Source organism: Amphiura filiformis, chromosome 1 (assembly GCF_039555335.1).
Source record: "Amphiura filiformis chromosome 1, Afil_fr2py, whole genome shotgun sequence".
NCBI lineage: Eukaryota > Metazoa > Echinodermata > Ophiuroidea > Amphilepidida > Amphiuridae > Amphiura > Amphiura filiformis.
This window is the reverse complement of record NC_092628.1, coordinates 12964176-12977350: the sequence shown is the minus strand read 5'-3', so window position 1 is coordinate 12977350 and position 13175 is coordinate 12964176. Positions and strand designations below refer to the sequence as shown.

The following is a 13175-nucleotide window of genomic DNA, read 5'->3' as shown; positions in this document are numbered from 1 at the left end:
CAGGGAAATATCCATATGTTTTGGCATTAAACATATATCGTCAAGAGATAGATTAAAGCTACATGTATTAAAACATGTTAAAACATAGATCGTGATTAAAACGCCACAAGTAAAAGGGGGCTTATGAATTAAGGGACCGTTCACAAGGGGGGTCTGATGCAAAAAAGGGGGCCCTTAAAATTTTTGACCCTCCAAAGGGGGGGGGGTCTGAAAAAAATGACCACAAATTTTCCTGGTAAAATTACCCACATACCTAGACTAGTAGGCCTATAGGCCTACCTGTACCGTCCAAGCCCGGGGGGTCAGTCCCATTGTGGCCTGTAGGGCCTATGCCATCCGCGATAATGAAAACGCGTAAAAAGGGTAGTTTTTCGAGGAAAGGCACGATACGCGCGTATCGTGTTTAGGGTATCAAAAACATGAAAAAAACAGAAAAAAGGGTAGCAAAATTGCAATGGCTATAATACGCGGAAATGAAATTTAGGGTATGAAATTTGATTCAAGGAATAAAATCCCTGTTTAGGGTATCGTTTTAGCAGTGTTCGAAATATGCCTCAAAAAGTTACAGGCCAGCCGGGCTTGACCTTAAAAGTTACCGCCAGCCGGGCCAGCAACTAGATGCCAGTCAGAAAAATTAGCGGCCAGGCCAAAAAGTTACAGGCCAATGGCCGGCTGACCGGCCCTATTTCGAACACTGCGTTTTAGCCAAAGATTAAATCCTTGTTTAGGGTGCTTTTCAAAAGTTGATTATCGCGGATGGTGTACAGGCCACAATGGGAGTGACCCCCCGGGCGTCCAAGGCAAGAACTTTTGAAGTAAAAAAAAAATCAAAACTGGGGGACTGGCACTGACAGTAACTTATTATTCATGATGATGCGTGAGATTTTACTCATTTTCCAGCTTTTTGCGTGAGATTTACTACCTAGGTGTGAGATTATACTACCTTGGCGTGAGACCGTGAGAAAGTGACTCAATGCGTGAGACTCACGGCCAATGCGTGAGAGTTGACAGCCCTGCGTATACATGTAAACGTAAACACGTCCGATCCACAGCACTTTCACTGATGATATTTATGATACGGCAGGCCTACGACGATGTACACATGCTATATCACTTACCTGTAGTTTCATCTAAAAACAAGACCAAAATCACCCCTAAAATCCCTCGAAAAACCCGGAAGAAGCGACGTGTGTCCCAATAAGTCGCCATTTTGGGCTTGCCTGTAATCCATTTGGCAAAGAAAACAGGCCAAATGGGTCCTTATTTGCAACACAAAAGGGCTAGGCGTATTTCACGTTAGTCATCAGCAGGTCAAAGGGACTTTCTCTATTGTGAATCGCATGCATGGGTGGATACCGTGTAAGCAGTGATCGCTGTGATGTCACTGTGGCTGAGTTGCTGCCAAACCAAAACAATAAATGATACCACTTTCAAGGCCAATTAGTGTTGGCTCGATTAAAATTAATCAAAATTGTATGAAAATCTTGGGAAAAGCAAAATTACATTTTCGATTTGAAAAACAGAAACAACTGTGGAAAAAAACATTAAATCAAATGACAAATGTATTTCCGGGAATCTTTTAAAACATTTTTTTCGATGCAACAGGTGTTTTTTGAATACAATTTACTTACCCTGAAAATAAATACCCATTGAATTTTTAAAATGGCCCATGTTGTAGAAGAGTCTACGAATTTGTCTACATTATATAAAACATACAATGAAAAAAATAAAATAAAAAAAATAAATAAATCCAAAATATAATTAAATATAAATAAATAAATAAATAAATATTTATATATAATTAATTTAATAAATTAATTATATTATAAATAAATAAATAAATAAATAAATAAATAAATAAATAAATAAATAAATAAATAAATAAATAAATAAATAAATTAATTAATACATAATTACACACATACCTATGCATAAATAATTACAGAAATAAAAATTAAAAAAACCATGATGAATATACAAAGATATAAGCACACAAATAATAAATAAATGAATGAATGAATGAATGAATGAATGAATGAATGAATGAATGAATGAATGAATGAATAGACCAATCAATCAATCAATAATATATTAACAAATAAAAACAACTACATAGGTCTAGATAAACAAATAAATAAATAAATAAATATATAAAAATGGAGTATATAAATATATAAATAAATAAATAATTTTTTACCACCATTATGTAAATTAGCTAAGCTGTAATTACTTCATCATGTAAATTGTGCATGTATGATCCCTTCATCGTGTTCATTGAGGTTACATGCTCTCCACATAATATTAAAGCACTGGATTAAGGTGATGATGGCTATGGTTTCATGAGAATTTAATTTATTATAACGTCAATGGTTATAATTTAACACGGTATATGTATAATGAAAATAATAGTACAAAAATGATCATTGTAAATATAATAACGATAATGATTATAATATATATAAAATAATCAAAATAATCATAAAAAATATCATCGTAATAAAATAAATAGCTTATAATATATGAAGTAGGCCTAATCAAAATAAAAGATGATAGTTTTAAAACTGAATGTTGGATATATAAAAACAAAAATGACCTGTCGTAAAACTAATTGCCTATATTTTCACTCGACAATATCAATGAGGGGGATATTATGATATAGGCCTACATGGTCAGAGAAGATGATAATAATTATGATTAATGCTTTATGCAGTGTCATTAGCAAGAGGATAAAATTGAGTGGCCGCACTATACACCTTAATGAGGAGGACATCTACCTCTTTCTGTACTATGAATTTTACATTAATTAGCATCCATGATTACGTAATCGTAGAGCAAGTGGAAGCACTGATATGTTAATTAGTCAGATGACAGATGATTAATGTAATATTATTTGATTTTTTTCTGCCATCATTGATATATTTGAAACCACACATGGCAGAGCGTAAAATATGGACAATAATTTTGTTGACTATTTTAATTTTTGAGAAATGCAGGATAAAACAAGCGAAAGCAGGTAAGGAAATATTATTATTAATATTTTATTATTAAAATATTTTTAATTTTTCTATATTTTAGGTTTTTATATGATTTTTTGTGTAAGAGCTTGTAAGAGAAAGCACGCATAATAATGTTTGCTACCTAGTACTAGTATAAGCATGATAAGATGCGGTAAATGTATATTAAAGATAAGATTGTGTCAATGTCATACTCTATCCGGGACTCTATCATGTCTATGTTTATAAATATGACCATGATTGATGTCCCATGGTTATTCTAAGCATTTGCTGTTCTTATGTATTTTTGTCGAGGAAAAAAACACCCTTTTATTTTTAGGGCAAACTTGAACGCTGCAATTTTGAGAAGGCAATGATTGTTGTGGGCGTCGTAAGCACTCCAAATTAAATGCTCTGTAAATCCTATTCATCATGTTCATATAGGCGGATATTTAGTGCATGGCGCTGCAAACTAACCAAAAAACAACAACAAATAAATTATTAAATTGTTTTTTCTGATCATACAAATATCAAGTGCAAAGACTACAACTTAGAATCTGGTGATATCCCGACTGTTACAAGATCTAGAAACAAACAATGAATGCCTTTAATACCTATAATAATTAATATATGATCTCGATCAAATTTTTAATTTGTTTATTCGTTGCCAAAAATTCTGAAATAATATTTAATTACAACTGTATAAGGAATTTAAGGTTTTCTGGTCATTTTAAGCCAAAATTTTGCGGCAAATTGAAAAAAAAACTCGACATACAATCGTGGCCGCTTGATGGGGATTTAGAACTAATTTTTGGGGATTAAAAAACTATTATCCTATTTTGCCAAATGAAACATATATAGCTAAATCCTAATCCTTTAGTTAGTCCTAACTGGCAATAAAAGTAAAATTTTATTATTTTTGCAATTTGAGGGATAATGGTCCAAAAACATGCAATTTTGTATGTTTTCTTACAATTGTATAGTCACAAAATTGTAAGACTTGGCACAAGTCTAAGCATTCAAAATTTTGAGTATTGGGTAAGAGTTAGCTCATAATTTTAATATTATATCTTATTTTTGCTAATTGGTTATGAAAAAGATTGAAAAACGTGTTTTCCAAAAAATGGAATGCATAACTTGAAATAATATTAGACTTTGTTCAAGTCATTGGGCTTGATTGTCACAGAATACAGAAACACGCCCTAAAAATGCACATTTTGGCCCTTATTCCAGACCAATTATTAAAATTTGACTTTTATTGCCAGTTAGGGCTAACTAAAGGATTCGGATTTAGCTATGTTTCATTTGGCAAAACAGGATAATATTTTTTTAATCCCAAAAAATTAGTTCTGTATTTTTATGGAATGCGGAGTAGTTAATACAACATTGCTCTGTTATCCTACAAGCACAATGAATTTCACTGAATCCAATTAGGTGCAAGTTGGGACATGTGTAAACATTACAAATATACCAAAAAAAAAATCAGGTTTGAAAAAAAAATTAACCGAATTTAAAAAGATAGCATGGAAATAATTGCTATCTACTGTAGATAGCAGACAAATACAAAATTGTTGCATACGTGCATCGATCGTGCATAGACATACATCTGCTTCTGATGCTTTGTACTTTAGAGCGCCTTTTTACTCTGTGCGGAAACACACTTGAATTCTAATAGGATATATATCAAGATAACTTCAAAAGCCTTTTAAATCATGATGGCTTTAAAGTCATAATGTACGATTTTAATTTTGCTGTTCTTTATCCAAAATGCTGAAATAATATTATTAATTAATTAATTGTCATACGGGGTTCTGTTCATAACGAGGTAAAGTGAAAGAAACCATACTATGCTCTCTATTGGGACATTTATAACTCCATAACAGCCAAAATGTATGTACCACTATGATGTCGAAATTGCGCTGCTGACCAACAAACTCAACAAAGTTGGCTGATGTGTAAACAATACAAATATAGCAAAAAGTAGGTTTGAAAAAATAAACCAATTTCATATTATAAGATCGTACATTATGGCTTTAAAGGGGCATTTCGGGATTCTAGCATCCTTTTTGTATGACATATGGTCAAATTATTAAGTTACAAGCAATTGAATAGACGAGGGTCCAGTTTTAAAAGTGACAAACTGGCCTATAGGCCTACACGGCACAAAAAGATTCCAACAAGCGCAACAAAGAGACAGACAACACAGTTTCTTCAATGAAGCGTTACTTAAAGCAGTTTTTATTCCATGCAGTTTTCACTTCTCTGTACTTTTCATAGGGCCTAACTTTATTTTATTTGTCAGTTCTTTTGTTTCAGTTTTCTTTTGTTCCTGTTGTTTTAAATTAAAAGCACGCATAAATTAGCCATTCCCCACTCTCAAACCAGATGTCTAATCGAATGCTTGTAACTTTGCTTCTTGAAGTCGCATTGGATTCAATGGGGTGTCATAATGTGCCGGATTAGATCTATTATTAAACAAATAAATTTACCCAAATATGATTTAGTTTTAAAATTAGGATTTTCTTCCAAGTCTAAGGATACATTTTTGGCGGAGTATAGATATGCAAAACGTATTTAAAAAAACATTGGATAGTCCTATGTTTCTAATGGTATACGGTATCTTCAGTAGATAGCAAGATGCCAGCTGTATAAGTTATCTTCAGTAGATAGCATGGTGCCAGCTGTATAAGCTATCTTCAGTAGATAGCAAGGTGCCAGTTGTAAAAGCTATCTTCAGTAGATAGCAAGGTGCCAGTTGTAAAAGCTATCTTCAGTAGATAGCAAGGTGCCAGTTGTAAAAGCTATCTTCAGTAGATAGCAAGGTGCCAGTTGTAAAAGCTATCTTCAGTAGATAGCAAGGTGCCAGTTGTAAAAGCTATCTTCAGTAGATAGCAAGGTGCCAGTTGTAAAAGCTATCTTCAGTAGATAGCAAGGTGCCAGTTGTAAAAGCTATCTTCAGTAGATAGCAAGGTGCCAGTTGTAAAAGCTATCTTCAGTAGATAGCAAGGTGCCAGCTATATTATCTTCAGAAGATAGCAAGGTGTCTGTATTAGCTATATTCAGAAGAAGATGTCAAGGTACCAGCTGTAAAAGCAATAGTCATGCAGGAGATACCAAGGTGTCAGCTGTATAATCTATCTTCAGGAGATAGCAAGGTACCAGTTGCATAAGCTATCTTCAGGAGATAGCATGGTGCCAGTTAACTGTACAAGTTATCCTCAGTAAGAAAGAACGAAAGAAAGAACGAAAGAAAGAAAGAAAGAAAGAAAGAAAGAAAGAAAGAAAGAAAGAAAGAAAGAAAGAAAGAAAGAAAGAAAGAAAGAAAGAAAGAAAGAAAGAAAGAAAGAAAGAAAGAAAGAAAGAAAGAAAGAAAGAAAGAAAGAAAGAAAGAAAGAAAGAAAGAAAGAAGGAAAGAAGGAAAGAAAGAAAGAAAGAAAGAAAGAAAGAAAAAAAAGAAAGAAAGAAAGAAAAAAGAAAGAAAGAAAGAAAGAAAGAAAGAAAGAAAGAAAGAAAGAAAGAAAGAAAGAAAGAAAGAAAGAAAGAAGGAAAGAAGGAAAGAAGGAAAGAAAGATAGAAAGAAAGAAAGAAAGAAAGAGAGATACTTTTTAATACACTGCATGCCAGTGTATTATTTAGAAAAACGAGACTGAAATAATGTTGGTTTCATAGTCTCAGAAAAAAGACATACTTTTTGACAATTCACACGGCCAACTTTCTATTTTTTATGTACAGATTGTAACGTAGGCTTCTATGGATTGGACTGCAATCAACCGTGCCATTGTCAAGGTGGTTTCTCATGCGACGCTCAATCGGGCTATTGTTACGAAAACAAAGGGTATTGTCAGCCAGGATATTCATCTTCCACAGGAAATAATTTCGATAACTGTCAACTTTGTAAGTATCACCAGAAACCCTTGGCCAATACTATGCATGTTTGTACTTTTAGCCAATTTGTGTTTCTATACTTAATTTGTTTCGAAAAATTTAATTAATTTTTTAATTTTAAATTTGAGTATTGTTTTGTGTGTAAAAGTGCTCATGTGTTTCGGAAGGTTTACCACCTGCAATATCGGAGTAACACCTTTATGCACATTAAGAATGTTGTAAAATTAATGAATTCCAGGATCTTGACATGAGTCATATTTTTATTCCTAGGAAGTCAAGATATATTCATCTCGTCAAGTTGCATGGCGCGTTTTAGATCCCATCATCAGGTCATGAGTCATGACCCTACATTGCAGTAGCGTAGCCAGGATATTAGTGTGAGGGGGGGGGGGGAAGCCAAATTTTCGTCCCCATTTGTAAATTTCATTTATCCCATTTCCCGGTCCCATTTTAAATCAGTTTAAGGTCACTTTACTCTTTGCCGCCCCCCCCCATTTTCCCTGAAAAGTTTCTGGGGTGGCTCCACCTGGTTACATTGTTTCAGAGTAGGGGCATATTGCAAAGTTTCGAACTTCGAAGCACATATAGTTGTATAGTTCCAAGAAATTAGTTAATAATGATTGTAGACTAGTGTTATTTTTCCACGTCTTGGTGCGCCATCGCCACATAAAAATACAATAATATTGATACCCTTTTCTTCTTACACAGTCAACGGATGTTTTGACAATTGTACAAAAACATGCCACTGTATCAACGGTCCTCAAGACTGCGATGAGACTACGGGACAATGTCGGTGCCATTCTGCTTGGGGAGGTGATGCTTGCCAATCAGGTATAGGCTTACATGATGATGATGATGACGAAGTGATAATGAGCCTGAGGTTGTTGATACTGATGACGATAATCATGTTGGTGATGATGGCGATAATGATGATGATAACGACGATGATGCTAATGATGATGATGATGATGAGAATGATGATGATGACACTGACCATTATGATAACCACGATAATGATGGAGATAGTGAAAGTGATCATGATGATGAAGGAATGGTGATGACTATGATAAAGATGATAATGGTGATAATGGTGACAATGATGATTTTGATAACCACGATAGGGATAGAAGATGATGACAGTGATGATAACAATAACCATGATGATGATGATGACAATAACCATGATGATGATGACAATAACCATGATGATGATGACAATAACCATGATGATGATGACAATAACCATGATGATGATGATGACAATAACCATGATGATGATGATGACAATAACCATGATGATGATGACAGTAACCATGACAATAACCATGACGATGACGACGACGACGACGACGATGACGATGATGATGATGATGATGATGATGATGATGATGATGATGATGATGATGATGATTCATTGCTCTCTTTCAGGTATCTTTGACTTCCACTCTGTTGGTAAAACTAACCCAGGCCAGTCAGTTACCTTCACATGTGCCACCATATCAGACAACCAAAGATCAAACACGCGAGAAATATGGATGACAAGAAACAACAATACAAGGATATTTGCAACATCCACCGAGACGGAGGAAGAGATCTTCCACGATAACCGGGTAATAGTAAGGAGTGAGTTCATCATACAGAATGCACTTCCGCAGGATACCTTCTTCTGTAGATTTAGAGTGGATGATGAGAGGACCGTGGTTGCATATACAGACGCACTTTTCTATGGTAAGTCACTCGAACATGTTTGTGTCGTATTGTAAAGAAACAATAATATTAATTAGTTCCTTAATATAAGAATATTGTATATAATTTAGTAATGCAGTAATCCTAATTCAAATACTCCACTATGCGAGATTGCGTGAGCTCGTACGAGTTCGAGCCCCGACCCCGCAATGTCATGTTTTCTTAGAAATATTGAGCTAGCCAACTGAAATTCCCCTGGACAAGAACTTACTGCAAATTGTATTGATTTCAGCTCAGAGTTTTTCCTGGTTGCGAAGGTTTTTTCTATATGTAGGCTGATTAGGGAATTGCGTTCCGATCCCTGAATGATACTAAATAGCCCGGCTAAATGGTTTATAAGGTGTGTCTTGGCCAAAGTGGTCAACAGCTTTCTGTAAAGCGAGCAACAGACGTTTGCGCTATATAAGACTTTTTTTTATTCTGTAGAATATGTTTGTAGAGTCTTTTAGGTTTCTGATTCAAAATGTCAGCAAAGTTTTTTTTCTATTTTAGGGTTACCGACATTAAGCAATCGCCCACAAGTAACCAAAACGACATCATCGACAGTAACGTTAACATGGCAAGCATGGGGTGTAGCGCCAACTGACACTGGAGACGGACCCGTTATTGAATACAGAGTCTACTACTCTTATTTCACCTTCAGCGACGATGTCCAATGGACTCTGGCAAAGACGGTGCCATCTGGTAACAGGACGTATGAGACAACCCTTAGAGGTCTCAGTCCTGGTTTATATAAATTGTACGTGACAGCCGTAAGAGCAGGGGGTGCTGAAGGGCCACCGAGTTTAACTGTGGAAGCCATCACCCTTCTTCATACACCTGAGCCAGCATCAACATCTGGACATGTTCAGACGACGACTCCTCAAGAAACCTCAAGAAGACCGTCGTATTCTTCGATGACAAGTTGGTATAATAACAAGGATCCAGAGATAAGAACAACAAGACGCCCACCTTCAGAACATCGTTCCATGTCTTCTTCATCTGAAATGGCCTCAGTATTACTCACAACAAAATCTGCCACAAACATGATGTCAGATGGAGCATTTTTATTTTCAGGTAATCAAGTACACGTCGTCATACATAAAAATCAATAATATTCAAAACAGAGGGTGTATAAATTCGTTAGATCAGATCAGATGTTTAAGTGAGCAACTACCATGACTACCGGCTGTTATTCTGCTGTTGGCAGTAACGTAGTAGCCAGGATTTTGGTATGAGGGGGCAAAGCCAAATTTTCGTCACCATTTGTCAACCTTTTGTCCCATTTTACACTTTGCTCTTTGCCGTCCCCATTTTATCCCTGCAAATTTTGTGTGGGGCAGTTTGCTGAACTTTGCTCCTCGACCCCCTGGCTACGCCCCTGCCTGTTGGCAGGTACCCGGGCAGATAGTTAAGAGTATTCCTTTTGGCAGTTTTCTACGGACGGAACACACGATGTTCTGCCGTGATGAAAGTTTTCCCTTTCAGTATAGGTTTATCAACATAAGTTAAGAAAAATGTAAAAATCTTAACAGGCCCGGATTTAAAACAGGGCAAAGTGGACCCAGGCCCAGGCGTCTACAGTCTATGGGGTCCAAAATTAAATATTTTTTGTATGAAAACAAAAGGAAAAGGAAGTTGGAATTAATGTGCATCATCTTCCCTTGACCCGGTTTTAGACCACAATATTATTACGCGCCTAGCTCGCACTTGTTCCGTTAAAGTCAAGTGAGGATCATATATACAACTTGAAGCAGGAATTCTTGAAACAGTGGTGGGGTGGGTCGACCAGGTTGATTTGCCCAGGGGCCAGTAAAAGTAATATATAGATGGAAGAAAAAGTGGGTATCAAGTAAATGCGTTTTGTTTAGATCAGTAAGATTTACACGCATTTCACATACACCGATCATTTCACTGAAATCAGTATAAGAAAAGACAATATTACGTAGTCTGACGAAGAGAAAATGTAGAAAAACTGCTCGGTTTTGTCAAACCAACCTTTTCGATCCGATTCCATCAAACCTAATTATAACCTAATTATTTTCTTTCGTTTGCAGGCGCTGTATACGTTCTTGTTATAGAGACAAATGCGGTTCACATAGGATGGAGGGCACCCAAAGAAGCTTCGGTCATTGATAAAGTGACACAGTATTTGGTGAGTGCAGCTCGTAGTATTTTTTCGTAACAAAGAAGGATTGTGACGGTACAAAAGTTGAAGTAATGTTATCTGGCCATACTTGGGCACGACACACAAGGACTTGTTAATGTTCTTCATACATCTGTATGCTGCTGATGCTGACGACGATGCAGTGGCGTAGCGTGGGTCATCCGTTTGGGGGCCACCGGATCTGATTGGGGGTACCGGGTCTGAATTTGGGGGGGGCATTTTACTATGGGATTTTTTAAATTTCAGATCGATTTGGGGGGGGGGGCACGTGCCCCCCGTGCCCCTATAATAACGCTACGCCACTGCGACGATGATTATGTTGTAATGTTCTTCGTGATGATGATGAAAACGAAGATGGAGATGAAGATGAAGATGAAGATGAAGATGAAGATGAAGGTAAAGATGAAGATGAAGATGACGATGAAGATGAAGATGAAGATGAAGATGGAGATGGAGATGAAGATGAAGATGAAGATGAAGATGAATATATGACTAAGATGGAGATGGAGACGGAGATGGAGATGGAGATGGAGATGAAGATGAAGATGAAGATGGAGATGGAGACGGAGATGGAGATGGAGATAAAGATGAAGATGAAGATGAAGATGAAGATGGAGATGAAGATGGAGATGGAGATGGAGACGGAGATGGAGATGGAGATAAAGATGAAGATGGAGATGAAGACGAAGATGAAGATGGACATGGAGATGGACATGGAGATGAATATGAATATGAATATGAATATGAATATGAATATAAAGATGAATATGAAGATGAAGATCATATCAATTTGTAAGCCCTCTTTAGCAAAGTCATTGCAATTTAAAGACAATCGGCCATTGCTCATTCTAATATAGCTAGTATATGGCCAATATAAGTGTGCTCTTTCATTTAATGACATAAAATTTGAAAAATATTGTAAGGAACACTTGAGGTTTTGACTTTTAAAACTTACATTTTGGTCAAAAAAATGTGCTTGGATAGGTAGTTTTCAACAGATTTACCACATTCGCCTTGCTACAACATTGAATCTGTTGACCTAATGTAAAAAAAATGTTTTTAGGGGGAAATGTTAGCTTTCGTTCGATATAAAAAAAAAATTGATTGGATGAAGGGAACACTTGAGGTTTTGGAAAAAAACAATCACAGATGTCTATTTTCCACTAGATCTCACACAGCTCTTATGATGCTATGCACTCAACCGTGTAGTATAACACAGACTGCGTGGAGACTAGACCCGCTGTGCTGGAAATATTTGTGTACTTGGGTGTATCGAGGTGGAAACTGTGCGCAGATGCATTGATAAGAGAATCATTTTTGTAGTCAAACCTTTTCATATGGAAGATGAAGCTGAAGATCAAGATCAAGACGAAGACGGAGATGATAAAGATGACGAAGATGATGAAATGACGTTGACAGTGAACATAAGGATGATGATGATAATGATGATGATGATGATTATGATGATGAATTAAAATTGATCACGAAGGGGTACCGGGTGTTTGTATACAGTACGTGATGGACGTTATTCAAACGGTACTCTGTTGTTTCAATGTTTTCAGATATTTTATCAAAATTCCAAAGAAGAGGATTTTGACACTCAAGCACGGGTGATCCAGGTCGAGGGAACGCGACAGTCAGTTCGTATTGGTAGCCTTTTCCCAGGAAACACATACACAGTTCGAGTAGATGCTACCACTAACGACAGATACATGACTATTGGAAGTGTCCAATTTGTAACGCCCAGTGGTAAGTGTAGGCCTACAGGTTTATTGGTAATGACAAACAATGGTAAAAAACGTAGGGTAATTTTTTTTCACACTGGATAACGTCTTCTTAGTCTCTTCTTCTTCTTTTCAAATAGCCTACTGGCAGATGACTGGCCAACATCTGTGATGTAAACTCGTATATCTTATTAAATATCTGGAGATAAATAATTATTTATTTATTTATTTATTTATTTTTATTTTTATTTTTTTTTTATATTTATTTATTTATTTATTTATTTATTTATTTTAACTCATAGTTAGACTATCTTTTGAATAGAATGCGCAATCCCAATAAAGGGAGAGCATACAAAAATTCAAAGAACAGACCTTCCAGAATAGGTAGGTAGTCGTAACTCTGCGTTTCATGCCTAAAAGGCAATTGTCAGACGACAAGTCTGACGATTTATTTATTTATTTATTTATTTATTTATTTGTTTATTTATTTATTTACTTGGAGAAAGTGGAGACTTGGAGACTTCGTGCAGAGTGCTCGATGCATTAAAGCTTGTCTGACAAGAGTTGTCTGATGATCGCATTAGCGTGAAACTCAGAGTTACAACTTTCGTTCAACAAGTTCTACTCGTATTTATTTATTTATTTATTTATTTATTTATTTATTTATTTATTTATTTATTT

At 35.7% G+C, this 13175-nt stretch overlaps 1 protein-coding gene across 1 annotated transcript; it reads left to right on the top strand.

The window, feature by feature from the left end:
• The first annotated feature begins 1252 nt into the window (after positions 1-1252).
• On the top strand, positions 1253-12245 carry LOC140167910 (uncharacterized). The gene is made up of 7 exons (XM_072191202.1): positions 1253-1295; positions 6726-6887; positions 7587-7709; positions 8307-8606; positions 9117-9680; positions 10661-10774; positions 12115-12245. Exons 1-7 carry the CDS (start codon positions 1253-1255, stop codon positions 12243-12245), a joined length of 1437 nt encoding a protein of 478 aa, XP_072047303.1.
• The last annotated feature ends 930 nt before the right edge of the window (positions 12246-13175 follow it).

Coding starts and splice junctions, on each gene's coding strand:
- LOC140167910 (XM_072191202.1), top strand. CDS start 1,253: ATGGGTCCTTATTTGCAACACAAAAGGGCTAGGCGTATTTCAC. Junction 8,607..9,116: donor TACAGACGCACTTTTCTATG/GTAAGTCACTCG, acceptor TTTCTATTTTAG/GGTTACCGACATTAAGCAAT. Junction 10,775..12,114: donor TTTGGTGAGTGCAGCTCGTA/GTATTTTTTCGT, acceptor TTCATATGGAAG/ATGAAGCTGAAGATCAAGAT.